Source organism: Malaclemys terrapin, assembly GCF_027887155.1.
Source record: "Malaclemys terrapin pileata isolate rMalTer1 chromosome 20 unlocalized genomic scaffold, rMalTer1.hap1 SUPER_20_unloc_3, whole genome shotgun sequence".
Lineage (NCBI taxonomy): Eukaryota > Metazoa > Chordata > Testudines > Emydidae > Malaclemys > Malaclemys terrapin.
Genome location: NW_026530190.1, coordinates 137,021 through 163,909, shown reverse-complemented (window position 1 = coordinate 163,909; position 26,889 = coordinate 137,021). Strand labels below are relative to the sequence as shown.

General features: G+C 65.1%; 1 protein-coding gene across 3 annotated transcripts in view; it reads right to left on the bottom strand.

Moving 5' to 3' along the window:
- The window catches only part of PPFIA3 (PTPRF interacting protein alpha 3), a 31,267-nt gene that overhangs the window by 881 nt on the left and 3,497 nt on the right, over window positions 1–26,889 (bottom strand). Inside the window, exons 2-27 of one of the 3 annotated variants that reach the window (XM_054015046.1) lie at window positions 18,618–18,921; window positions 15,783–15,884; window positions 14,592–14,756; window positions 14,181–14,255; window positions 13,962–14,042; window positions 13,479–13,700; window positions 13,132–13,278; window positions 11,725–11,859; window positions 11,289–11,372; window positions 10,757–10,888; window positions 10,341–10,403; window positions 10,114–10,193; window positions 7,704–7,830; window positions 7,195–7,394; window positions 6,669–6,891; window positions 6,067–6,230; window positions 5,668–5,813; window positions 5,373–5,466; window positions 5,196–5,277; window positions 4,676–4,876; window positions 4,101–4,163; window positions 3,923–3,949; window positions 1,843–2,018; window positions 1,217–1,314; window positions 806–981; window positions 281–349 (exon numbers count right to left, since the gene is read on the bottom strand). In XM_054015046.1, coding sequence (XP_053871021.1) covers window positions 281–349; window positions 806–981; window positions 1,217–1,314; window positions 1,843–2,018; window positions 3,923–3,949; window positions 4,101–4,163; window positions 4,676–4,876; window positions 5,196–5,277; window positions 5,373–5,466; window positions 5,668–5,813; window positions 6,067–6,230; window positions 6,669–6,891; window positions 7,195–7,394; window positions 7,704–7,830; window positions 10,114–10,193; window positions 10,341–10,403; window positions 10,757–10,888; window positions 11,289–11,372; window positions 11,725–11,859; window positions 13,132–13,278; window positions 13,479–13,700; window positions 13,962–14,042; window positions 14,181–14,255; window positions 14,592–14,756; window positions 15,783–15,884; window positions 18,618–18,851 — 3,366 coding nt within the window. In that variant the 5' untranslated portion in view covers window positions 18,852–18,921. The remainder of the gene's footprint in view (window positions 1–280; window positions 350–805; window positions 982–1,216; window positions 1,315–1,842; window positions 2,019–3,922; window positions 3,950–4,100; window positions 4,164–4,675; window positions 4,877–5,195; window positions 5,278–5,372; window positions 5,467–5,667; window positions 5,814–6,066; window positions 6,231–6,668; window positions 6,892–7,194; window positions 7,395–7,703; window positions 7,831–10,113; window positions 10,194–10,340; window positions 10,404–10,756; window positions 10,889–11,288; window positions 11,373–11,724; window positions 11,860–13,131; window positions 13,279–13,478; window positions 13,701–13,961; window positions 14,043–14,180; window positions 14,256–14,591; window positions 14,757–15,782; window positions 15,885–18,617; window positions 18,922–26,889) is intronic. The other 2 variants (XM_054015047.1, XM_054015048.1) reach the window with 2 other exon arrangements.

The following is a 26,889-nucleotide window of genomic DNA, read 5'->3' as shown; positions in this document are numbered from 1 at the left end:
GAGGTCACAGAGCTGGGGGGGGGGGCTGGGCACCCCCCTCCTGCCCCTGAAACAGGGAACCCCAGCTCTGCGAACTTCCCCACAGCAGTGCCCCCAGCACTGGGCGGAGGGAGGGGATGATTCCTGGGGGGGCCATGGCCTGGCAGGGGGGTTGTGTGGAGCGCCAGTTCTGTGGGGTCAGGGATGGCGGGGAGGGGGGCTGCACATGGACAGGCGGGGGGTACACCCCGCCCCCCGGGAGGAACATTCCTGGGACTGGGGGAGAGGGGGGAGTTCTGACCTCATCCAGCCTCCGGTCTGTTCCCATAGCGATGAGATTCCCAAATTCCGTCTCCAGGATTTGCCGTGCCTGAGCCCAGAGAGAAAGGGGGGGGTGTCAGGTGTGATCGGGCCCCCCCCCCCCCAATATCCCTATCAGGCCTTGCACCCCCTCTGAGGCCCCAGATCAAAGCCTAGGCTCCCCTTGAACATGGGAACCCCCCAGCCCCCCTTCCTGCCCTGCCCCCAGCTCTCCCCACCCTCCTTCTCTTCCCCCCTGGCTCCCGCCCCCCTCTGCTCCCCAGCCCCCTTCCCCTCCCTTGCCCCCCAGCCCCCATCCCTCCTGGCCCTCCCCCCACCTCCCGCCTGCCCCCTCTCTGCTCCCCAGCCCCCTTCCCCTTCCTCGCCCCAGCCCTTCCCCCCACCTCCTGCCCACCCGATCTCTGCTCTCCTGCCCCCTCCCGTCTCCAGGTCCACCCAGCCCCCTGCCCCTCCCCCCCCCACTTCCTGCCCCACCCCAGCTCTGCTCCTCTGGCCCCCGGCCGACCTGGGTGTTCTGTGTGGGGATCTGTAGGAGCAGGGCCAGGTCGCTGCAGTCGAAGGCGTCGTCCAGGGCCAGCAGCGCCCCGTGCACCCCGCTCTCCGCCAGGTTGTTGGCAAATTCCTTCAGCCCGATCAGCTGCACCCAGCACATCACCCGCTCGTTGGACCAGACCATCACGTCTGGGGGGGGGGAGGGGGGAGGGTCACACGGGCCCCCTCACTCCCGACCCGCAGCCCCCTGCCCTCCCGCCAGCCCTGCCGGTGCCCCTCACTCCCGACCCGCAGCCCCCTGCCCTCCCGCCAGCCCTGCCGGTGCCCCTCACTCCCGACCCGCAGCCCCCTGCCCTCCCGCCAGCCCTGCCGGTGCCCCTCACTCCCGACCCGCAGCCCCTGCTGTCTGGGGGGGGCTCGGTACCTTTGATCTGGTTCTGACTGTCCTCCCGTCGCTGCTCCAGCTCCTTGCGGTCGTAGTTGAGGCGTTTCAAGCACATGATCCCGTAGTGAAGACTCACCCTGTGGGGGGAGGGGAGGGGGACAGGGGAGTTTGGAGGTGGGGAGCCCCCCCCTTCCCTGCAATCCCCATGCAGCCACTGACAGTCACACCCCTGGGGGTGATGGGACGGTTGCCCAATCCCCTCCCCCAGGCCTAAGGGAGCACCCCCGCCCTCCCGGGCTTTGCTCAGCAGGGCAGGGGGGGTCCCCCAAGGGTTCGGGGGGGGGAGGTGGGGTGGGGGGTGTCCGGGGGTGGGGTGTGGATCAGGAGTTTGGGGAACTGGAGCTGGGTTGGGGGCGGGGAGAACAGGGGCCCCGTCTCTCACCGATGGAGGCTGGGTGCTCTGGGCAGCAGGGGAGGGGCAGCGAGGGGGAAGTGGGGGGCCCCGTCTCTCCCTGGTGGAAGTGGGGGGTGGGGGAGCAGCAGGGGGAAGGGGCAGCGAGGGGGACATGGGGAAGAGGCCCGATCTCTCACCGGTAGAAGTGGGGGGAGGGGGAGCAGCAGGGGGGGAGCAGCAGGGGGGGGGCCTGGGGGACCCCGTCTCTCACCGGTGGAAACTGTCGACCATCTTGAGCTGGCCCCGCAGCTCCTTCTTGTTGAGGTGGTCGAGCATGCGGGCGTCCACCAGCGACTCCATGAAGTAGCTGCGATACTGGGGCAGGCCCAGGCTGGGCAGCCAGTCGTTCCCCACCCACTCGTGGTTCATGTCGCCGTAGGCCAGGATCTGCCGGGGGGGGAACACGTCAGCGACTGACCCCTCGCTCGCCCCGCTGCCCTTTGACCCGCTGCCCTTTGACCCGACCTGCGACCCCACTGTCCTTTGACCCGACCTGCGACCCCACTGCCCTTTGACCCCACGGCCCTTTGACCCAACCCGCGACCCCGCTGCCCTTTGACCTGGCCCATGACCTTTATCCATCCCGCTCTGCCCTGGTGACTCCACTGCCCTGACTACTGACCCATACTGGGACCGCCCTGCCTCATGACCCTACAACCTCCCGACCCTTCTGCCCGTTGACCCCTGACCCTGTGACCTCCCTGCCTGTCCCAATCTTTGACCCTCGCCTGCCCCATGACCTCCCTGCCCTTTGACTCCTGACCCACATCGTGACCTCCCTGTCCCATGACCCCACTGCCCGTTGATCTCTGACCCCACACTGTGACCTCCCTGCCCTGTCCCTCGCAACACCCAAACTCTCGCCCTGACCTCACTGCCCTTTAACCCCTGGCCCTGTGACCTCCCTGCCCCACCACCCCACTGTCCTTTGACCCCTGCCCCCAGTGTGACCTCCCTGCCCCACCTCTCACCCACCCCATGACCTCAGTGCCCTTTGACTCCTGACCCCATTTTGACCTCTCACCTGCCCTGCAACCCCTGACCTTTTGCCCACCCCGTGACCTCCCCATCCTATGACCTGCCCTATGACCTCTAACCTCTCACCCCTACGCTGTGACCCTGGCACAACCCCCACCTTTCCCCTCCACTCCCCCCAATCTCCGAACATCCCTGACTTCTGACCCCGCTGCCCAGTGACCCACAGCTGCCCCTGCCCCACGACCCCTGCCATGCACCCTCCGACCCCTGTGCCCCCTCCGACCCTCCCCCACCACCGCAGAGGGAATAAGCCAATACCCACAATGCACTGCAAAAATCACAGCTACCAACACAGATTGCAGGGAGGACCCATGTGCTGCCACAAAAAAACACCCCCGTGAAACAGGGCCAGTGGGACAGTCCATCCCTCCTTCCCCCCTCCCAAAACAGGGACAATGGCACAGTCCATCCCTCCTTCCTCCCCCCCAAATAGGGCCAATAGAACAGTCCATCCCTCCTCCCCCCTCCCAAAGAGGGCCAGTGGGACAGTCCATCCCTCCTCACTTCCCCCCCACCCCCCCAACAGGATCAGTGGGACAATTCATCCCTCCTTCCAACAGGGACAGAAGAACAATGCATCCCTCCTTCCCACCTCCCTGCAGTGGGATAATCCATCCCTTCTTCCCCCCCCCCAAAAAAAAATCAGGGACAATGGCACAGTCCATCCCTCCTTCCTACCCCCTCCAAACCAGGATAGTAGAACAGTTCACCCCCCCCCCCAAACAGGGACAGTCCATCCCACCTCCCCCCCAAAACAGGGAGAGTGGGACAGTCCATCCCGCCTCCTCTCCCCCTTCCCGAAACAGGGACAGTGGGATAGCTTGTGTGTGTGTGTGTGTGTGTGTGTGTCCGCCCACACGCCTAGCACTGGGCCCCGCCCTTGCCTCGGCCCCGCCCTGCCCCTGCCACGCCCCCGCCCAGGTCGAAAATACAGCACCTGTCCGCCCACCCCGTTCGTGCAAGAGGGGTGGTGGTGGTGGCGTTGTCGCACGAGAGCGAGCAGACGTGCGAGATGTATATAAAAGAACGGGAGGTCAGGGCAACGGGGCAAGCAATTGCACTACTCCCCCCGCCAAGGAAAACGTTCGCGCCAGAACCGGCCCGTTCCATGACAACGGGCTATAGGAAACGCAGGGCAGATTTAAAACGTGGTAAACCTACGGCCACGCCCACCCCTGCCTAGGCCACGCCCACCCCTGCCTAGGCCACGCCCTCACAGTCCATGCTCCTGCCCGGCAGTCCCGCCCCCCTACCTGCTCCCAGCTGATCTCCTTGCTCTCCTGGGCGGGCACAGCGGGAAGGAAGGTGGAGAGAGCGGTTAGTGCCCGGCCGCGCACCCCAGAGCTGGGCGCCTCCAGCCCCGGAGGGTCAGCAACGCCCCTCCCCCGCCTTCGTGTCTCCCCCGCCCCGCTGTGCACGACTCTCACTCACCAGCTTGGTTGTGGCCGTGAGCGACTCCACCTCCTCATGCGTCATCCACACGTTGCTCGTGGACTGGGGGGAGCACGAGGGCGCAGGACACGGGGGCGGGGGGAGAGAGACAGAGATTTCACCATTAAATCACTTTAGGAGGGGACCGGTCCCAGCCTCTCGGGGCAAGGACAGCGAGCAGGAGCCGGTGGGCACCAGGGCTGTGGGGCCGTGAGGGGGCCGTACCAGGGAGGCTGTGGGGACCTAAGGGGGATTGGGGAGCCAGGGGGACCCAAGAGGGGCTGGGGACGTACTGTGCGGCAGCAGGCGCCAGGGGGCAGCTGAGAGGGACCTGGGGCCGTATCGTCTGGGTGCTGGCGGGGGAACCGGGGAGAGGGGGGGAGGGCGTACCGTCCGGGTGCCGGCGGGGGAACCGGGGAGAGGGGGGGCGGGCGTACCGTCCGGGTGCCGGCGGGGGAACCGGGGAGAGGGGGGGCGGGCGTACCGTCCGGGTGCCGGCGGGGGGGACCGGGGAGAGGGGGGGCGGGCGTACCGTCCGGTGCCGGCGGGGGGGACCGGGGGGGGGGGGGGCGTACCGTCCGGGTGCTGGCGGGCGCCGAGGGGCTGGTGAGCGACACCATCTCCTGGATGGCCAGGCGTAGCTTCAGCCGGTGCAGCGGGTTGCTGATGCCGATCTCCCGCTGGATCTCCGTGTCCGACAGGTTGGCCATGATGGCCCCGCTCTTCACGTTGGCCCGGCAGGCGGCCACGTACCAGGCCGGCATCCCCACCCACAGCTGCCGGGGCAGGGGGGTTAGAGCGCCTGGGGCGTGCCCGGAGCCCCCCAATTCAGCCCCCCGGACGCCTGGGTTTCAACCTCGCAGCCCCCCTTCACTTCCCCCGGGACACCTGGGTTCCTACCCACGGTCTCTTTCTGGGGTCCAACCTCGTGTCCCCCCTCCCCATTTCTCCCGGACGCCTGGGTTCCATCCCTACCACCTCCATCTGGGTTCCAACCTTGCGCCCCCCCCACTTCTCCCCTGGACGCCTGGGCTCCAACCCCCTTCCCCGCCCCCAGGATGCCTGGGTCCCCCGGCCCCCTCGCGATGCCATCACCTCCAGCCAGGACACGACGGTGGGTCCGTCCCAGGCGGCGAAGGGCAGGCCCTGGCGACAGGCCTCCTCCAGCAGCTCGTGCCTAGGGAGCGGGAGTGGGGGGGTGAGACTGAGGGGACCCCCCCCGCCCCGCCCGCCATCCCCCGCCCATAGCCCCCTGCCCCTCGCCCCACTCACTTCTTCTTATTCCGTCGATCCTTGTCCACCGGCCCAGCCAGCTTCGAGAGACCCAGGGGGTCCGCGGGGGACGTCTCGTCCGACGGGGTCCCGGCTGGGGGGGGGGGGGGGAAACAGGTGAGAGTCTCCCCCCACACGCCCATTGCTGGCCAGCCCCCCACCCCCAGCCAGGGAGCCCAGATGCCTGGGTTCTCGCCGCGGCTCTGGGAGGAGCGAGTGGGTCGCAGCAAGGTGTGGGGTGGGGGAGGAGATCCTGGGGCCCCGGACACCTGGGTCCCACGGGGAGGACACCTACGCAGGGAGGGGGAGTCCCGGCCTGGGGGGCCCAGCCGTCCCTTCTCCTTCTTCCCGAAGAGGCGCCCGATGGACGACTTGATGCTTTTCTTCTTGGTGGATTTGTGCAGTGAGTCCTGACTGCTGTTGGCGCCGTCGGAGCCCAGCCTGGGGGGTGGGGGGAATAATACAGGCTAACGGTGCCCCCTTAACCCCCCTTCCCCAGGTCACTACCCTGCCCCGGGCCGCTGCCCCCAATCCCTCCTCTCCCCCCAGGGTCGCTGCTCCCTGACTTCCCCATCCCAGCTCCCCCCATATCCCCATCCCCCCCCGAGCCCAGTGCCCTCCAACCCCTTCCCCCACTGGGTCACTACCCACCCCCCCGCCTGCTGCCCCCCAAGCACCCCACCCCCTGGCTCACCCTGCCCTCAGGTCTCGGCCGTCCTCTAGGGCTCCGGCCTGCAGCACCAGGGCCTGGCTCACCCGCTCCAGCCGGGCGGTGCGGGGGGTGGCGGGGGGCGGTGTCTCACAGGGCACCAGGGCCTTCTCCTCCGCCCCACGCCCCTCCTCCTTGGGCACGTGGTTCTGGGGGGGAAGCACAGGGCACTGCCTTAGGGAAGCGCGCAGCATCGAGGTCCCGTCCGCGGTGGGAACGCTGCTGGGGAGGGAGAAGCTTGCAGCGTGGAGGTGGGGGGACCCTGCTGTAGGGAAGTTCACAGTGCTGGGGTGGGGACACACCCCGTTCTGGGGGGGGGGGGAGAGCTGGCGGTGCCTGGGGGGGCAGGACACCCCAACTGGGGAGGGGGAGCTGGCAGCGCCCGGGGTGGATGGGGACTGCTGGGGGGGGAGCAGGACACCCCGCTGGGGAGGGGGAGCTGGCAATGCCTGGGGGGGGCAGGACACCCCACTGGGGAGGGGGAGCTGGCGGTGCCTGGGGGGGATGGGGACTGCTGGGGGGGGAGCAGGACACCCCGCTGGGGAGGGGGAGCTGGCGGCGCCTGGGGGGGGGGAACCGATACTCACCATCCTGTCTCCCTCGCGGGCGGGGCTGTGGGGCGCCAGGCGGGGGGTGGAGTGCCCGCTGCTGGGGGGCGAGGGGCTGGCCAGGGTGGAGCTGGTGACGGACGGGGGGATGGAGGCGCCGGCCCGGTACCGGCCCAGGGACCCGTCCAGCGCCGAACTGCTGACCCGGCTCTCAATCTCCTCGGCCCGCAGCTCCGTGCACTCCTTCTCCTCCTGGATCAGCCTGGTGGGGGGACAGCCGTGAAGGGGGGGACAGCCACAGGGGCCCCAGGGGATCCCTCGGCTGTGGGATGGTTATGGGGGATGGAGAAGCTGCTGAGGGGTGCAGAGGGGGACCCTGGGGCATTAGGTGGGTCCTGGGGGGTTCAGAGGGGATCTCCAGGGTGCTGTGAGGGTCCTGGGGGGTCCCTGGGGCGGTCTGGGGGGTCCCCGGGGGTTCAGAGGGGGTCCCTGAGGTGGTGAGTCCCAGGGGCTGCAGGTTCAGGGGGGTCCCAGGGGCTTCGGGGGGTCCCAAGGGGGGTCTCACTTGATCTCCTTGTTGATGGCCTCGAGCTGTTCCTGTAGCATGATGGCCAGTGTCTGCACGTCCGTCTGCCCGCTGGGCGAGAGCAGGTCGGCCGAGCCGAAGAGGGGGTCGCGCTCCTCCTCGTCCGACCCGTCCAGCCCCCCCTCGAAGGGCTGGGCCAGCCCCCCTGCTTGCTGCGCCCGCTCCCACTCCTGGGGGGCCTGCGGGGGGGGGGAGGGTGAGATGGGGCAGACCCCCAAACTTCCCCCCATAGCACAGCCCCCCCCACCACTGCCCCGCCCCCCTGCAGCACAGGGCTCCCCCATTCCTGGGGGCCACCAGGGGTGGGGGTGATCTCAGCCCTGCCCCTAGCACCCCTCCAGCCCTGCCCCCCATCCCGATAGCAAGAGATGGCGGAGTACTCACCAGGGGTGGGGGCAGATCCGGGGCGGGGGAGATAAAGGACACAGTTAGTAGCAGCCAGAAACCTGCCCCCCGAGCCAGTCCCCCGCCCCACCCCGCCCCATCACCTTAGTGGCTTCATCCTTGACGGCCCAGCGCCCCTTCTTGTGCCTGCGGGGGGCGCCGGCGTAGGAGTCTGCGGGCAGGGTGGGGCCCTGGGAGTAGCGCAGCTCCAGGGCGCTGCCCGGCAGGGACCTGTGGGAACAGTACTGTGTTCGGGACACTGGCGCCTGCCTCGGTTTCCCCACCTGCTGCGTGAACTGCCCAGCTGGGGGCTGGGGGAGGGGACACAGTGGGGGCTGGGGAGCAGACGGGGGGAGGAGTTTGCTGCGAGGGGTAACATCAGGGTTCTTTTTTTTTTCCAATTTGGATCCATTCCAGTTTTCACGGCAATGGGAAAAGATGGGCGGATAAGTCAGACAATTAACGGCAGACAATTAAAACCGGTTTGGACGCCAGCCGTCCCCATCGCACGTCGGGGAAAGATCCTCCAGCCCAAGCAACATGTTGGCCGCCCGCCCTCCCCTTCTGTCTCTTCAGGGGTTAAGGAAAAATCCCAGGGTTTTCCCCAAGATCTATTATTCAAGGGAGATTTTAACGGATTTTCCCCTGAATTTTCGACTGCTCGAGCACGTGCGATAATGTTGATTCTGTTAGGAAAAGCCCGTTCTGTTTGGTAGCTGCCGTCATGTGAACAGTGACGTCGGTAACCACGAGATGCTCTGTTAGCGTACGGCACTGGAGCGGAAGACACAGATGGGTCGATGCGCATGTACAGCTAACGTACAGCGTAAAACTGCTTTTCACGGCTTTCGCTTTTCTCTTTACTCCTGGGGGAATTCTGTGCCACCGCACGTGTGCAGAATGAATGAATTGCGCATAGTTTTAATTTTTTTGCTCAAAAAAAAGCTTCGGCTGAAAAGTTGCTGCAGTTCCGCCTTTGGCCACCAGAGGACGCTGTGGCGATAGAACAAAGCCGCAGCTCCCGGCCAGCTAGGGAAGAGAAAGAGCCGGCCAAGCCTTCTTCGCAGTGCCTGTCGGGCCAGGTTAGGAGACAGACAACATGGGGCTGCTGGCGGGGGGTCAGACGGAGCTCATAAGGGCTAGTGGGAGAGGAGAGGACAGACTGGGGCAGGGGCTGAATGGGAGCGGAGGCGCAGGGCCACAGAGGGGAGGGAGACGCAGGGCCACATGGGGACGGGGGCAGTGGATGTGGAGGGACACGTGTCTGACTGAATGGGAGAGGCTAGGGGCCAGCCAGGGTCTGCTTGGGGGAAGCTCCCGAACAAACCCTCCCTGCCCCCCCAAAATAACCTGTTCTATACTGTTCACACCCAGGCCCCTTCACAGCCATTTACTCCCCTCTCCCTCAGCTCCTCCGTTACCCGACTCCCCCCAGCCCCCCACTGCTTCTCGGGGGTGCGGGAAATACGGTTCTGTATTGTAGTTTCAATGAATTATTGCTCAGAGTTTTGAATTAATACGCCTAGTAAGAAATCTATTTGTCAAAAAACATTTTCTGAATCTTTTTTGTCGTCTGTATTGTTATAGACATACTTGCTGACGGGGATTTTGAAATAAACGACCAAAAATAATTGAAACGGGTGTGATTCTATTGTGTTATTCTGACAAATAAAATGTGCAGAATTTTAAACTATTGTGCGCAGAATTTTTAATTTTTTGGCGCAGAATTCCCCCAGGAGTATCTCTTTGGGCTGCCTTCGCTCCCCCCTAATATCCCTGATATTTACCCAGAAAACTGCACCCGTATTTTTAATTTTTGTAGCAAACACAAATCAATTCCCAGAAAATCTTTAAACAAAACGGTCTGAGCTGCAGCTAGTGACAAATGCACCAAACCAGCATTTTTTTTTTTAAATTAGCAAAATAAAACCGTGCCGGACACATTAATAATAAAGTTTGCTGAGACCCGTTTTGCTTGTGAAACTAGCTGAATTGAACACTCATTAATTAGTCAGCCGTGACCCGTGAATTCAACGTCCCGCGTTTGGAGCGAGCGGATCTCATTCCCTCGCCGGGTTTTTGGGCAGAGATCAGAAGAGGAAAACCAGGTCTTCTGCTTTTCCAAACCCCCATCGGTTTCCTGACCTAGGCTGAGCTGGGCACTGAAGGGACCTAGCCAAATAAACTGAACCGAGGGGAATTTTCTCCCCTAGGCGGCAGCTTCCGGCCAAACTCGGCCGCAAACTTCCCGCTCTGCGGCTTTCGCTCGTCTCAATGGTTCCAACTGGCATCGATAAGCCTGGATTTGGTTTCTTTTCTAAATCATCCATTTTTGTCCACCCTGCCCTCCCCCACCCAGGAAACCAACGCCCCCTGAGGAGACACTCCCCCGCAGAACCCCTCCCTTCCCTCCCACCCCCCTCAGGTGCCCCCTCCTCCACTTTAACCCTGCCAGTAACCCCCCCGCCCGGGTCTGCCAGGGACCAGGAGCCGGGCACGGTATCAACCCAGTACCTGGAGTAGGAGGAGACGGGTCGGCCCCGCAGCTGGTCGATTTCCATCTGCATCCGTTCCATCTCCGCCAGCAGCTGATCCTGGGGGGATGTGTGTGTGGGGGGTCAGTGCAGCAGAGCCCCCCAGCCTGGGATCCCCACTCTGCCCACATGGCAAGCATCCCCCTGCCCCCCCCAGTACAGCCAGCTCCGCCCAGCCCCCGCCCCGAGCTCCCCCCATCCCCGTACCTTGTTCAAGAGCAGCTCGTCCTGCAGCTTCTTCATGTCGGCGATTTCCTCGCTCAGCGTGTTCTGGGGGGCAGATGGGGTGAGACCACAGACCCAAACGGAGCCCCCTCCACAGCCCCCAATCCCCCCCGCCCTGCCGGTGCCCCTCACTCCCGACCCGCAGCCCCCTGCCAGCCCAGCCCTGCCCCCCACAGCTCTGCCGGTGCCCCTCACTCCTGACCCGCAGCCCCTGCTAGCCCAGCCCTGACCCCCCGCGCTCTGCCAGTGCCCCTCACTCCCGACCCGCAGCCCCTGCCAACCCAGCCCTGCCCCCCCCAGCCCTGCCAGTGGCCTCACTCCCGACCCACAGCCCCTGCCAGCCCAGCCCTGGGCCCCCAGCCCTGCCGGTGCCCCTCACTCCCGACCCACAGCCCCACCTTCTCCTCCAGGGCTCCCATTCGCTCCTTGAGGTGCAGCTGCAGCCGCTCGTTGGACTCCGACAGCAGCTTGTCGACCGTCTCCGAGAGCCGCTTGTTGTGTTCGTCGTTCATCTTCTCCCGCTGCCGCGCCTGGGGGGGCGAGGGGGGGTCACGGGAGCCCCCCATCCCCCAGCGCCCCCACTACACCCCCGTGCAGCCCCCCTCCCTGTGCCCCTCCTGCCTCAGTGCCCTGCCCAGAGCTGGGGACAGTCTCCCCCCCACCCCCCGTGAACACCTGCCCCATTGTCAGACAGCCCCTGCCCCCCACGGACACAGAGCACCTCCCAGGGTACGTCTCCCCCACTTGGGGACCAACCCCCAGAGGTCCCCCCATCTTAACCCCCCCATGCCCCCACCCAAGACACTCAGGGAGGGGAACTCCTCCCCCCACCCCATCCACTCCAAACTCCCAGGGATAGGGGAGGCCCAGCAGAGCCAGGCCGAGAACCCAGGAGTCCGGAGACACCCCCCCCCCCGGCCCCCTCCTCACCCGCTGCAGCTCCTGGTTCTTCTCCTCCAGCTGTGCCTCCAGCTGGCGCAGACGCTCCTCGAAATTCCCGTGGCGCTCCTCGGCCTGGGGGGGGGGGGGGGCGGGGGGTGTGTGTCAGCCACGCAGCCCCCCCCCCTCCCGCCGGGATGAGCTGTCATCCGGGCCCCCACCCTACCCGACCACGGGGTGGGTTCATCCCCCCCCCGCCAGAGCCCCCCACCCTCCTGAACCCCCCAACACTGCCACGACCCCCCCCCCGGGCTGCGTGCCCCCTCCCCCGCCACAGCCCCCCAGCCTCCTGGCCCCCCCAACACTGCCACAACCCCCCAGGGCCGCGTGCCCCCTCCCCCGCCACAGCCCCCCACCCTTCTGGCCCCCCCAACACTGCCACAACCCCCCAGAGCCACATGCCCCTCCCCCACCACTGCCCCCCCACCTTGCTGAGGGCGGCCACGCGCTGGGCTAGTTGGGCTTCGATCTCGGGCAACGTCTCGGCCCTTTGCAGTGTCTGCTGGAGCTTGGCCTTGGCGTCCTCCAGCCACTCCTGCAGCTGGCGCCCCTTCTCCTCGCTCTGGGGGGGCACCGAGAGTCAGAGACCCCCCCTCGGCCCCTTCTCACTCGGGGGGGGCACCGAGAGTCAGAGACCCCCCCCACACCCCCACACCCCTTCTCCTCGCTCTGGGGGGGCACCGAGAGTCAGAGACCCCCCCCCAGCCCTCCCACCCCCTTCTCCTCGCTCTGGGGGGGCACCGAGAGTCAGAGACCCCCCCACAGCCCTCCCACCCACTTCTCCTCACTCTGGGGGGGCACCGAGAGTCAGAGACCCCCCACAGCCCTCCCACCCCCCTTCTCCTCGCTCTGGGGGGGCACCGAGAGTCAGAGACCCCCCCACAGCCCTCCCACGCCCTTCTCCTCGCTCTGGGGGGGCACCGAGAGTCAGAGACCCCCCCCAACCTCCCACCCCCCTTCTCCTCGCTCTGGGGGGGCACCGAGAGTCAGAGACCCCCCCACAGCCCTCCCACCCCATTCTCCTCGCTCTGGGGGGGCACCGAGAGTCAGAGACCCCCCCCTCGGCCCCTTCTCACTCGGGGGGGGGCACCGAGAGTCAGAGACCCCCCCACAGCCCTCCCACCCCCTTCTCCTCGTTCTGTGGGGCCACTGAGAGTCAGAGACCCCCCCCACAGCCCCCCCCTTTAGTCCAGCCCTAAGAACTTCTGCTCGTGGGGGGGGGGCAGGCATCTGGCAGTACAGCGACCCCTTCCAGAGCACATGGGGGGGAGTCCCGGGGGAGTCCCAGGGGGTTCTGGGGGCAGCAGGGGGCGCAGGGGGACAGCGACCCCTTGGGGGCACATTGGGGGGTTCCGGGGGGGCTCTGACCTGGCGGTACAGCGACCCCTTGGGGGCACACTGGGGGGTCCCGGGGGGGGCTCTGACCTGGCGGTACGGTGACCCCTTGGGGGCACACTGGGGGGGTCCCGGGGGGGCTCTGACCTGGCGGTACGGCGACCCCTTGGGGGCACACTGGGGGAGTCCCAGGAGGTTCTGGGGGCAGCAGGGTGCGCAGGGGGACGGCGACCCCTTGGGGGCACATTGGGGGGTTCCGGGGGGGCTCTGACCTGGCGGGACAGCGACCCCTTGGGGGCACATTGGGGGGGTCCCGGGGGGGGCTCTGACCTGGCGGTACGGCGACCCCTTGGGGGCACACTGGGGGGTCCCGGGGGGGCTCTGACCTGGCAGGACGGAGACCCCTTGGGGGCACATTGGGGGTTCCCGGGGGGGCTCTGACCTGGCGGGACAGCGACCCCTTGGGGGCACATTGGGGGGGTCCCGGGGGGGCTCTGACCTGGCGGTACAGCGACTCCTTGCAGGCCAGCTCGCTCTCCAGCTTGTCGTTGGCGTCGTGCAGGGACGTGGCCTCGCGCTGGGCGCTCAGGTACCGTTTCTCCAGCGTGGTGATTCGCTCCTCCATGTCCTCCCGCTGCGCCAGCGCCTGGGGGGGGGGGCAGGCCGGTGGGGGTGGGGTCTGACAGACGCCCCCCTCCCCCGCCGGGACCGGTCACAGCCCCCCTGCCCCCGAGCCAGGGCCGGCCCCGATGCCCCAGGGGGTCCAGTGGCTTAAGGGGACCCTGCCTTGGGGGGGAGGAACCTGGGGGGCTCTCGGGCCCAGAGAGGGCTTCGGGGGGGGCTCACCTCCTTGAGGTCGCGCTGCAGCTTGACGTTGCCCTCCTGGGCCTTGGCCAGGTCGCGCCGGGCGCCCGCCAGCTCCTCCTCCAGCTCCGCCAGCTGCCGGCACAGGAGCCGGAGCCGCTCACGCAGCTGCGCCAGCTCCTCCCGCTGGCGCTCGAGCAGCTCCTCCGGCTCCGGCGCCCGCCCCGCCCGCCCCTCGGGGGGCCCCGCTCCGTTCGCCGCCGCCTGGGGGGGGGAGAGATGTCAAGGACGCGGGGCCCCCCAAAGGACTCCAGAGCCCCCCCAACATGGCCCCAGAGCCCCCCAATATCTCCAGCCCCCCAAGGCCCCCCATTGAGCTCCAGTCCCCCCAGAGATCCCCCGTCCAGCCCCAGAGCCCCCCAATACTGCCCAATGAGCCCCAGCCCAGCCAGAGCCCCCCAGCCCCCCACCTTCCCCTTTTAGGCCCCAGAACGCGCCCCCCACCGTTCCCCCAGCCCCTCTCACACAGGTCAGCGTGTCCCCCTCCTTCGGCACGTCCTGGAGGCCGGACCGGCGCCGGGCGAGCTGCTCCCGCAAGGACAGGGACTGGGGGGGGGGAGATGTCAGAGCTGTGAGCTTCCCCGGCAGCAATGCCACACCCCTCCCCCCACCCCGGGGGACTCCTGTGAGCTTCCCCGCAGCAGTGCCCTGGGCTGGGAGTGGGCCCCCCCCAGGTGCCTGTACCTCTTGGTTGGACATTTCCAGCTCCTCCTCCAGCACCGCGACCCGCTCCAGGGCCACCCGCAGCCGCTCCCGGACCTGCAAAAGGCCGGGGGGGAGAGGGGGAGTGATCAGACCAGCCCCCCCCCCCCACCAAACCAACTCCCTACCCCCAACCAGGTCCCCCCACACCCCAGAGCCCAACCCCGCAGGTTCCTCCCCACACCCAGAGCCCCCCACTTCCAGAGACCAACTCCCCCCACACCCCCAGCTCCCCCCCCACACCCAGAGCCCCACCCCCTCCAACCAGGCCCCCCCACATACCCCAGAGGTCCCCCAGAGCCTGACCCCCCAAAAGCCAGTCCCCGCCCCCACCCCAGACCCTCCCCAGCCAGGCTCCGCCCTGGCCTGGGCCCCACCCCCCCCGCCCCCCACCTTTTCATCCAGCGCCTTGTGGTGCTCGAAGAGGGACTTCAGAGCCTTCAGCACCTCGACCTCGCTGGAGACGCCGGCCGGGGACTGGGCCTGGCGCTTCACCACCGTCATGCGGAGCGACCGCTCGTGCCGCGACACCAGGCACTCCAGGTGCTCCAGCAGCAACTGCGGGGGGAGGTGAGGGATGGACGGACAGACGGACACCCCCCCCATTGCCTCCCCCCGGCCGCAGCACGGACAGACAGACCCCATTTCTCCCCCCCAGCCGCAGCACGGACAGACAGACCCCCCCCATCGCCTCTCCCCCCCCCCGGCCACAGCACGGACAGACAGACCCCCCCCCATTCCTCCCTCCTGGCTGCAGCACGGACAGACTGACACCTCCACACACACGCCTCCCCCCCGGCCGCAGCACGGACAGACCAACCCCCCCCATTCCCGCCCCCCAGCCGCAGCATGGACAGACGGACACCCCCACACACACGCCTCCCCCCCCAACCACAGCACGGACAGACGGACACCCCCCCCATTCCTCCCCCCCCCGGCCACAGCACGGATAGACAGACACCCCCTCCACGCCTCCCCCCGTCCGCAGCACGGACAGACAGACCCCCCCATTCCTCTCCCCCAGCCGCAGCACAGACGGACACCCCCCCACACATGCCTCCCCCCCTGGCTGCAGCATGGACAGATGGGCACCTCCCCCCCCCTGGCCACAGCACAGACGGACACCCCCCCCATGCCTCCCCCCTGGCCGCAGCATGGACGGATGGACAGACTCCCTCCCAGCCACAGCACGGACAGACAGACCCCCCCCCATTCCTCGCCCCCCGGCCGCAGCACGGACAGACAGACCCCCCCCCATTCCTCCCCCCCGGCCACAGCATGGACAGACGGACACCCCCACACACACGCCTCCCCCCCGGCCACAGCACGGACAGACGGACACCCCCCCCATGCCTCCCCCCTGGCCGCAGCATGGACGGATGGACAGACTCCTCCCCAGCCACAGCACGGACGGACGCACAGACAGACACCCCAAAACGCCTCCCCCCCAGCAGCAGCAGCATGGACAGACACTCCCCCCCGTCCCCCGGAATCAGCCACAGAGGGACAGACACAGACCCCCCCCTCGCTCCAGAAAGGCACACGGGGACGGACAGACGGACCCCGGTCAGGGGGACCCCTCACCCGCGTGTTGTTGCGCTCGGCTTTCAGCTCCAAAATCTCCTCCTCCCGCTCCAGCAACTGCTCCCGGCAGGCGTTCAGCTCCTTGGTCAGTGCCGCAAACTCCTGGGGGGGGATGGGGGGGGACAGACACACACACCCCCACAGTTAAAAGCGGCTTGGCAAAATTCCAGCTGGACTTTATCCTGGGCCCACAGGGAGCCTCCCGCCCGCCCCGTCCCCACCGGGAATCCCCCCCAACCCCGCCTCTGTGCCCCCCACCCCCAGCACAGCCCCTGCCTCGCCCCCGGGCCCAGGAATCCGATCAGCCCCATAACTGTGGGGAACAGTTCAGGGACCGAGGCGGTTGGGGGGGGGATCCCGCAAGTGCGTGTGCGGGCGGGATCCCGCAGGTCTCGAACCCAGCTCCACCCCGACACGCCCATCCTCCTTCGACCGGCTCCCGGTCGTGGCCCCGCCAGAGACAACACACCAGCTTCCTTTAACGACCCGTCGCCTCATTTGCTACAGAACCAGATTGAAATGGGAGGTGCCACGGAGCTGGGACAAGCGACCGCACCCCTGGGATCAGGAGTCACCTGGAGGGTGCCGGCATGGGGGGCACACAGGACCAGCTACCGCCAGACCCTCCCCAGGCCGGCAAGGCAGACCCGGGCACCCAAGGGACCGTCGGAGGCTTGGCTGATGCGGCCGAGGAGTTTGCGAGTGGACGGGTCGAATCTAAAGCCAGGGGGAAAATGGACACTCGCCGCGTTCCCGCGGATCCTCGGCGTCCCGCCGGCAGAGACAGAACCAGCTGACGCCAAGCCAGGAGAATCAGAGGAAATGGAGCCGCCCCGGCAGGGACCCGCAGCGAATACTGCCCTGATATTCAACCAGCCAGGCCTGCGGGCGGATCAGAGCAGGTGACGGACGGAGAACGGCGCTGAGGACCCGCGGTGGCCGGCGTCAGTAGGTCCTGATGCCGTTTGGACGAGTGGCCGCCCCGGCCACTTCCCAACGTAGCCCCGGGGATGCATTACGGGATGGCTCGGCCCGGCCTGCTGCGGCCTAGCACAAGGCCACCCCTGTTTCTTCTGACTCCCACGAGCGGCTCGTTCCACGTCAGGACAGTCCGAGAGAGACCAAAATCAACTCGCCGGGGCCTTTACGCTGAATTCGAAAAATGCGCCTGCTTTCAAACCCTCCAAACCAACTCGTCACCGAAACAGCCTTCGACGGGGCCCAGGGTCTTACCGACCCCAAAGATTTAGAGAACCCGCCCAAGGCCAGAGCAGCAACCCCTTCGGCGCGCCGCGTTCTTCCCACGGGTCAGCTTTGTCAGCTCCGCCGTCCCGGAGTGAGATGTGCCCAAGCCGCCACCTGCTCGTGAACTTAGCGCCGCCGTCCGACGGGGTTTCTTCTCTTTAACCTGGTCTACGCCCGCCCCTGGGAGTGACCCCTTAGCGGGCCGGGCCCCACGGACCCACACAGTCCCACCGGGACAGGCCCGTCGGCACCAGCGCCCCCCCCCATCTCTTTCTGCGGCTCCCTGCAGTCCAGATAGACGCTGCGCCAGGCTCCCGGGGGAATTCACAGCAGCACCGGTGGCCTTTGCTGAACAAGGTGCCCGCGGATGAGTCCCCCGGGCACAGACTGCCTGGCCACGGGCTGGCACCGGGAGGCAGAGTTTGACCCGTGATCCAGCACCGTGATGGGCCAGGCCAAGCTGGGACGGCCTCCGGGTCCCTCTCTGTCCCCGCCTTTGTCTGCCAGGTCCGGGCGCCTCCGAAATGGGCGCCTCGCATCCAGTCCCTGAGCCCCGGTTCTCCAGCTCCGTTCCCAGGTCCTGCCCGCCGGGTGCATCTCTGTCTCGCTGGCCCCTGTTGGTTTGGATTTGAGCCACCCCGCCGGCCTGTGTTAACCCTTTTGCACCCCGCTTGGGGGGGGGGGGAATGGCAACGCAACACAACACATGGAGGGAAACTGAGGCACGCCTAGGTGTCACACAAACATTACAGGAAACTGCTGATTCGTCACAGTCTCTCCTCCATGGGCCGCCCTCAGCCCAGTGGCCAGCGGAGCGCGGGAGCAGCTCCACCGCCTGCCAGTCCTCACAACACGACACAGCTGCCGCCTCCCTGGCTGTCCCCCCACCAGCGTTACCCGCATCCTCCGCCAGCCCGGCGGTGTGGCACCGGGTCCCACCCATCCAGGGGCACAGGGGCCATCTCAAAAAACCAAAGCTGGGTGATAAAAAGCCAGGCAAGACCCGCGTCGCCCACCAGGTCCCCGTCCCCACAGGGGCGGACGTCCCCTCCAACCCGGGCACCAGCTCCCTAGAGAATCTGATGACAGATCAACCCCTTCCCCTCCCAGGGACCAACCCCCAGATGGGATGGGCACGTCGTCCGGGGGTGGTGGTGGTGTCCAGAACCGAGGAAGGCAAATGCCAGCCCGAGGGGGGGGGGTACGGGCGTGACCTCACAGGGCTCAAACTTGCTCTCATCCAACGGCTGTTTCTGGCTTCCAGGTTGCTAACCACTAGACCCTGCCGCTTACGTCCCGGCCCCGACAGCGGTGAAGGGGGGCGGAGCTGTGGAGTCGCTGGCACGGCTGGGGGGGACAGGGCGGCATTACCGCCCAAGGTCTGCCTGCATCTGCCCTAGTGCAGACACAATTCTGCCGCTGCGGGAGCTTGCCCAGCTGGTGGGCGGGGCTGGTCTATGCTGCGCCAGTCAACCTCTGCCGGTGCCCCTCACTCCCAACCTATAGCCCCCTGCCAGCCCAGCCCTGGGCTCCCCCCAGCCCTGCCGGTGCCCCTCACTCCCGACCCGCAGCCCCCCGCCGGGTGCTGACCTGGGGCAGGGCGATGCTCAGCTGTCTCTGCAGCGACTCCTTCTCGTGGGCCAACTCGCGGAGCCGGAGCTGGGCCGTGCCCAGGCTGTCCTGCGTGTCCCGCAGCGTCTCCAGCAGCCGCTCCCGTTCCGTCAGCATGTTGACCATCAGCTGCTCGAAGTTGGCGTCCTCCGGCCCGTAGGCCGAGCCCCGGCGGCTGTCCTCGCTGATGGTGGGCATCACTTCGCACATCATCCTGCCGGGGGGGCGGGGCAGGCCCCGGGGGGCGCCGCAGGGGGGTGGGCGGGGGGCTCAGTGCCCCGACCTACCGGGGTGGGAGCGATGGAGAGAGAAAGAATGAGACAGAACTTGGATGCCTGGGTTCTATCCCAGCGCTGGGAGGGGAGTGGGGCCTAGTGGTTAGAGCTGGAGGGGGGGGGGGGCGCTGGGAGCCAGGACACCTGGGTTCTCTCCCTGGCTCTGGGAGGGGAGGGGGGTGTGACGGAGCAGGGCAGATTTGACCTGGGAATGTTGCAGGGGGGTTGCAATGGGGATGTGGGACTTCCCTTGAAGGAAGCTACCTGAGCTGTAACCTGAGCCAGGAACGGGGGTGGGGAGAATTAACACCTTCTGCCCGGGAGACTGAACAAAGGAGAGGAGCAGCGGGAGGGGCTGGGAGTTTAGTTTCGGTTGGGGCTGGGTGGTGCAACGCAGGGAACCCCAAGCTGGGGTCTAAGCTCCCTGAACCCCCCAGAGGGACCTAATTGAGGGGGTCCGGTCGTACCTACACGCTCTGCTTGAGACTGTGTTCCTGTCCTTAAATAAACCTTCTGCTTTACTGGCTGGCTGAGAGTCACAGTGAATCTCGGGAAGAGGGGTGCAGGGCCCTAACTCCCCCACAATCCGCAACAACTGGTGGCAGCGGCGGGATCTACTGCACCCCGTGGACGGCGCTTCCTGCAGTAAGTGACTGGGGAGCAGTAAAACGAAGGGGGATTGACGGGGACCAGGCGTGCTGAAGAGTGAGAGAGAGACGGTTATTACCCCTGGGAGTGTGTGACCAGCGAGAAGGACTTTTGCAGTAACAGGGTCCCCCGGGGGGATCGCAGCGAGTGGTCCCAGGGGCGGAGGAGTCTGCAGCTCGACCCTGGCAGAGAGGTGGTGACCTCGAGAAGGGCTGGCACACTAGGGGGCCCCTGGGAACTGTGGGGAGCTGTGAGCACACAGGCCGGTGAGTGGCCAGCAGGAAGATGTATGCCAAGCGGCTTAAGAGCGACCTGGTGGAGCTGTGCAAGCAGAGGCGGCTGCGCATTGGGAGGCTCACCAAAGAACAGCTCATTGCCCAGCTGGAGGCGGAAGATCGCGCGAATGAACTGATCCCTGTGTCTCAGGGAAGCAGCCTGGCAAATGCAGCGCAGGCACCAGTGTCTGTCCCAGCTGGGAGTGGTCAGCCGGCTGCTGAGGGCTTCCCGAGACCCCTCCTTCCTATGCCTAGGGGAAGGGTGGGGAGGAGCCCAGCAAATACCGAGGGCGCCGTGACCCCCCCGGCCAGCAGGGGATCCCCCCGGCGAAGCCCGCCGGCCAGCAGAGGATCCTCCCGGCGACGTTCGGCATCCGGGGAGCGGAATTGGCTGGAATGGGAGAAAGAGCTAAAACTGAGAGAGCTGGAGGATCGTGAACAACAGAGACAGCATGAACGGGAGGAGAAAGAGAGACAGCATCAGCGTGAACGGGAGGAGAAAGAGAGACAGCGTCAGCATGAACGGGAGGAGAAAGAGAGACAGCATCAGCGTGAACGGGAGGAGAAAGAGAGACAGCATCAGCGTGAAGAGAGACAGAGACAGCATGAACGGGAGGAGAATGAGAGACAGCGTCAGCATGACCTGGAACTGGCGAGATTGAAGGGCAGCGAACCCCCGGCTGCGGTGAGTGAGGGGGGACCCAGGACTGCACGGAGCTTTGATAAGTGCATCATGGCCCCATACAAGGAGGGGGAGGACATGGATGACTTCCTGGAGGCCTTTGAGACGGCCTGCGAGCTGCACCGGGTGGATCCCGCGGACAGACTCCGGGTCCTTACCCCCTTACTGGACCCCAAATCCGTGGCATTGTACCGCCAACTGGGAGAGGCAGAGAAAGGGGACTACGAACTATTCAAAAAGGCCCTGCTACGTGAGTTTGGGCTGACTCCTGAGATGTACCGGGAAAGGTTCCGGAGTCAAGATAAAACCCCTGAGATCTCATATCTGCAACTAGCCGTCCGCATGGAAAGATACGCCAGCAAGTGGGCTGGTGGGGCCCAGACGAAGGAGGACCTGATTAAACTGCTGGTACTGGAGCAACTGTATGAGCGGTGCCCATCCGACCTGAGGCTGTGGTTGGTGGACAGAAAGCCAGAGAACCCGCGACACGCCGGGCAGCTGGCTGATGAGTTTGTAAAGAGCCGGTCAGGGGGTGGCAGGGAGGAGCCCCAAAGGAACAGGCCCGCCGCGATGCAGAGAGAGAGTCACCCTGGGACCTCCCAAAGGGGGAATATGGGGAATCCCCTCCCACGGGGAAGGCCCAGCATCAGGGACAACCGACCGGCTCGAGGGGACCCACGGGACCTGAGCTGCTATTACTGCGGCCGAAGAGGCCACGTTCGGGCCCAGTGCCCCAAGCTCAAGGACAGACTGAGCAGACCGAACCCGCACCGGGTTAACTTGGTAGAGGCCCAGACGGACGAGGGGCAGGCTTCCCACGCAAGAGGGGCTGGCAGCTTATCAACTGCTCAAGAGAGAGAAGGGCCCCCGGCCAGCTTCTCTGGGGGGCCAGATGCTCCGGACTCAAAGTTCTCCATTTACAGGGTTGGCGCGGGGCTGTCCCTGCGGAGCGAGTGCCTTGTTCCCCTGGAGGTGGATGGGAAGAAAGTTTATGGATACTGGGACACGGGCGCAGAGGTGACACTGGCCCGGCCCGAGGTGGTGGCCCCAGATCGGATGGTGCCCAACACCTTCCTGACCCTGACCGGGGTGGGCGGGACCCCATTCAAGGTTCCCGTAGCGAGGGTACACCTGAAATGGGGGGCCAAGGAGGGCCCCAAGGACGTGGGAGTGCACCACCATTTGCCCACTGAGGTGTTGATGGGGGGGGACCTAGAGGACTGGCCAAGCAGCCCCCAGACCGCCTTAGTCGTGACCCGTAGCCAGAGCCGGCGAGGGGCACTACGCCCTGACCTTGGGAAGGATGTCCCACCGGAGGCAGCGAACCCTTCCCGGGTGGGGAGGGAACACCCAAGGACAGGCCGCGGGGTGGCTGGGGCTTCCGACCCAGCCGACGAGAGGGAGCAGGTCCCCATCCCTTCCCCAGCCGCCGAGTTCCAGGCCGAGTTGCAGAAGGACCCCTCCCTGCGGAAGCTAAGGGGCCTGGCTGACCTCAGTGTGGTACAGACCATGAGGAGAGGATGCAAGGAGAGGTTCCTGTGGGAGAAGGGGTTCCTGTACCGAGAGTGGGCTCCCCCGGGGGAAGTGGAGTCGTGGGGGATCAGGAGGCAGCTGGTGGTTCCCCAGAAGTTTCGCCACAAGCTACTGTACCTGGCCCATGACATCCCTCTCGCAGGGCACCAGGGGATCCGGCGCACCAGGCAGAGGCTGCTACAGAACTTTTACTGGCCCGGGGTCTTCACCAACGTCCGGCAGTACTGCCGATCCTGTGACCCCTGCCAGAGGGTGGGGAAGGCCCGGGACAAGGGGAAGGCAGCATTGAGACCTTTGCCCATCATAGAGGAGCCTTTCCAGAAGGTGGCCATGGACATAGTGGGACCTCTCAGCAAGACGACCCGGTCTGGGAAGAAATACATCCTGGTGGTGGTCGATTTCGCCACCCGCTACCCCGAGGCAGTGCCCTTATCGGCCATTGAAGCAGACACTGTGGCGGATGCGCTGCTGACCATTTTCAGCCGAGTGGGGTTCCCCAAGGAAGTCTTGACGGACCAAGGGTCCAACTTCATGTCGGCCCTACTCCGGTGCTTGTGGGAGAGATGTGGGGTCCGGCACAACTGGGCCTCAGCATATCACCCCCAATCCAACGGGCTGGTGGAGAGGTTCAATGGGACGCTAAAAATGATGCTGAAAACATTTATGAATCAGCACCCGCAGGACTGGGACAAGTACTTACCTCACCTGCTGTTTGCGTACAGGGAGGTACCCCAGGAGTCTACCGGGTTTTCGCCTTTCGAACTGCTATATGGAAGGCGGGTAAGGGGGCCCCTGGACCTGATGAGAGACGAATGGGAGGGGAAGGCCACTCCTGACGGAGAGTCGGTGGTGGAGTATGTCCTGACCTTCCGGGAACGACTTGCCGAGCTCATGGGCCTGGCCAGGGAGAATCTGGCCAGAGCCCAGAGGAAGCAGAAGGTCTGGTATGACCGCACAGCACGGGCCCGCGCCTTCGCCACTGGGGATCAGGTGATGGTCCTCATCCCCGTGAGGAAAAACAAACTCCAGGCCGCCTGGGAAGGGCCCTTCAAGGTTGTCAAGCAACTAAACGAGGTAAACTATGTGGTGGAGCTGTCGAACCGGGCACACCACCACCGGGTGTACCATGTGAATATGATGAAGCCATATTATGACAGGGGGAATATGGTGTTGGCCGTGTGTGGACAGTGGGAGGGGCAGGGAGATGACCCTTTAGTAGATCTATTCCCTGGGACAAGAGTTGGCTTCCCCCTGGAAGCAATTCCTCTCTCTGATCGGCTAACCCCTGCCCAGCGAGCTGAGATCGGAGGGGTGCTGCATCTGTACCAGCAGCTGTTTTCCAACCAGCCTGGACGCACTAATCTGACTGTCCACCGGGTGCAGACAGGATCGCACCCGCCTATAAAATGCTCCCCCTTCCGAGCCACAGGGAAAACTGCTCAGGACCTGGAAAGAGAGGTCAATGACATGCTGGCTTTGGGGGTGATCCAGCCGTCTTCCAGCCCTTGGGCCTCGCCGGTGGTGCTGGTCCCCAAAAAGGACGGGTCGATCCGGTTCTGTGTGGACTATCGGAAGCTCAATGCCATCACTGTAGCCGATGCCTACCCCATGCCCAGGCCGGACGAGCTCCTAGACAAGCTGGGAGGTGCTCGGTACCTTACCACCATGGATCTTACAAAGGGCTATTGGCAAGTGCCGCTGGATGCAGATGCCAGGCTGAAATCGGCCTTTGTCACCCCTCTGGGGCTCTATGAGTTCCTGACCCTGCCCTTCGGCCTCAAGGGAGCGCCGGCCACCTTCCAGCGCCTGGTGGATCAGCTACTGAGGGGGATGGAGAGTTTTGCCGTGGCGTATATCGATGACATCTGTGTCTTTAGCCAGACCTGGGAGGACCACATATCCCAGGTTAGACAAGTGCTGGACCGACTCCAGAAGGCTGGGCTGACCGTAAAACCGGAGAAGTGCAAGGTGGGGATGGCTGAGGTATCCTACCTAGGCCACCGGGTGGGAAGCGGCTGCCTAAAGCCGGAACCAGCCAAAGTGGAGGTGATCAGAGACTGGCCCGCTCCTCAAACCAAAAAGCAGGTCCAAGCCTTTATTGGGATGGCAGGGTACTATCGGAGGTTCGTGCCCCACTTTAGCGCCATAGCCGCCCCCATCACTGAGCTGTGCAAGAAGGGGAAGCCAGACAAAGTGGTCTGGACCGAGGAGTGCCAGGAGGCTCTCCGGGCGCTGAAGGAGGCTCTGGTCAGTGGCCCAGTTCTGGCAAACCCAGACTTTGACAAGCCCTTTATGGTGTTCACCGACGCCTCAGACACAGGACTGGGGGCGGTGTTAATGCAGGAGGATGAAAAGGGGGAGAGACACCCCATCGTGTACCTGAGCAAGAAGTTGCTACCCCGGGAGCAGAACTACGCGGCCATCGAGAAGGAATGCCTGGCCATGGTGTGGGCCCTCAAGAAACTAGAGCCATATCTCTTTGGGCGTCACTTCACCGTGCACACCGACCACTCTCCCCTGACCTGGCTGCACCAGATGAAAGGAGCCAACGCCAAGCTCCTGAGATGGAGCCTGCTCCTGCAGGATTATGACATGGACGTGGTCCATGTGAAGGGACGTGACAACCTGATAGCGGACGCGTTGTCCCGGAGAGGGAGCCCTGAACTTCCCCAGGTCACTGGTCAGAGTGACCTCGCTCAGTTCAGTCTCGAAGGGGGGAGAGATGTGACGGAGCAGGGCAGATTTGACCTGGGAATGTTGCAGGGGGGTTGCAATGGGGATGTGGGACTTCCCTTGAAGGAAGCTACCTGAGCTGTAACCTGAGCCAGGAACGGGGGTGGGGAGAATTAACACCTTCTGCCCGGGAGACTGAACAAAGGAGAGGAGCAGCGGGAGGGGCTGGGAGTTTAGTTTCGGTTGGGGCTGGGTGGTGCAACGCAGGGAACCCCAAGCTGGGGTCTAAGCTCCCTGAACCCCCCAGAGGGACCTAATTGAGGGGGTCCGGTCGTACCTACACGCTCTGCTTGAGACTGTGTTCCTGTCCTTAAATAAACCTTCTGCTTTACTGGCTGGCTGAGAGTCACAGTGAATCTCGGGAAGAGGGGTGCAGGGCCCTAACTCCCCCACAATCCGCAACAGGGGGTCTGGCGGGTTAGAGCCGGGGCTGACAGCCAGGACGCCTGGGTTCTCTCCCCAGCTCTGAGAGGGGAGGGGGAGTCTAGTGGTTAGAGCAAGGGGGGCTGGGAGCCAGGACTCCTGGATTCACTCCCTAGGTTTGGGTGGGGCGGGGAGGGGGGGGGGTTTACTAAAAAAAAAACACATTAATTTAAAACTATCAGAAACTCCCATAACTCGCCCAACATCCCACTGTGGGTTTTTGTGCAGCAATGAGGCCGGCTCTGCCTCCCCCCCCCCCCCCCAAACACCTTGGGTGGGGAGAGGTTCATTACAGGGAGTAAAAGCTGGGCCCCTCCCCCAACAGCTGGTGACAACCCCCATGTGTGTGTGGGGGGGTTATAAACCCCTTCCTGCCCCAGCCCCCCAGGGCAGGAGCTGGGGACACCCTGGGCCCATCCTGCCCAGTATCTCCCCCCCCCCCCAAGACCTGGGGAACACGCACCAGGTGCAACCATGGCCCCCCCCCGCCCCCCCAGTGCAGCAGAACAGACACACACAGCGGCAGAGCTGTCAGCAAAGCCAGACGTCGGCTTCTGCCTGCCAGGAGCAGGACTCGCTTCCCCACGCAACACACACGGTGTCACCCGCTCCCAACGCAACGTGACACACAGCCACAGTGCAACACCCGTCCACAACGCAACACACACGGCGTCACCCGCTCCCGACACAACGTGACACACAGCCACAGTGCAACACCCGTCCACAACGCAACACACACGGCGTCACCCGCTCCCGACACAACTTGACACACAGCCACAGTGCAACACCCGTCCACAACGCAACACACACGGCATCACCCGCTCCCGACACAACGTGACACACAGCCATGGTGCAACACCCGTCCACAACGCAACACACACGGTGTCACCCGCTCCCGACACAACGCGACACTGGGCTGTGCACACAGCATCACACATTCCCAATGCAACGCAACACACAGCCACAGTGCAACACTCGTCCACAACGCAACACACACGGTGTCACCCGCTCCCGACACAACGCGACACTGGGCCATGCACACAGCATCACACATTCCCGGTGCAACGCAACACACAGCCACAGTGCAACACTCGTCCACAACGCAACAGTGCGACAACGCAACACACACAGCATCACCTGCTCCCGACACAACGACACACAGCCAGAGTGCAACACTTGTCCATAATGCAACAGTGCAACACACACAGTAGCAGACACAGTAGCAGACACAACACCACATGCTACACACACAATGCAACACCCACCCACAATGCAACAGTGCAAAGAAACACATACAGCACCACCCGCTCCTGACACAACATGACACACAGCCACAATGCAACACCCGTCCACAATGCAACAGTGTGACAGTGCAACACTGGGCCATGCACACAGCACCAGCCACTCCCGACACAACGTGACACACAGCGCTACACACGCACAACGCAACACTGGGCCATGCACACAGCCTCACATGCTTCCAAAACGCAACACACAGTCAGAGTGCAACACCCATCCATTATGCAACAGTGTGACACACACACACTGTAACAGACACCACCACAGGCTACAGACACAATTCAACACCCACCCACAATGCAACAGCGCAACGCAACACACACAGCATCACCTGCTCCCGACACAACCCGACACACAGCCACGATGCAACATCCCTGCCCGCA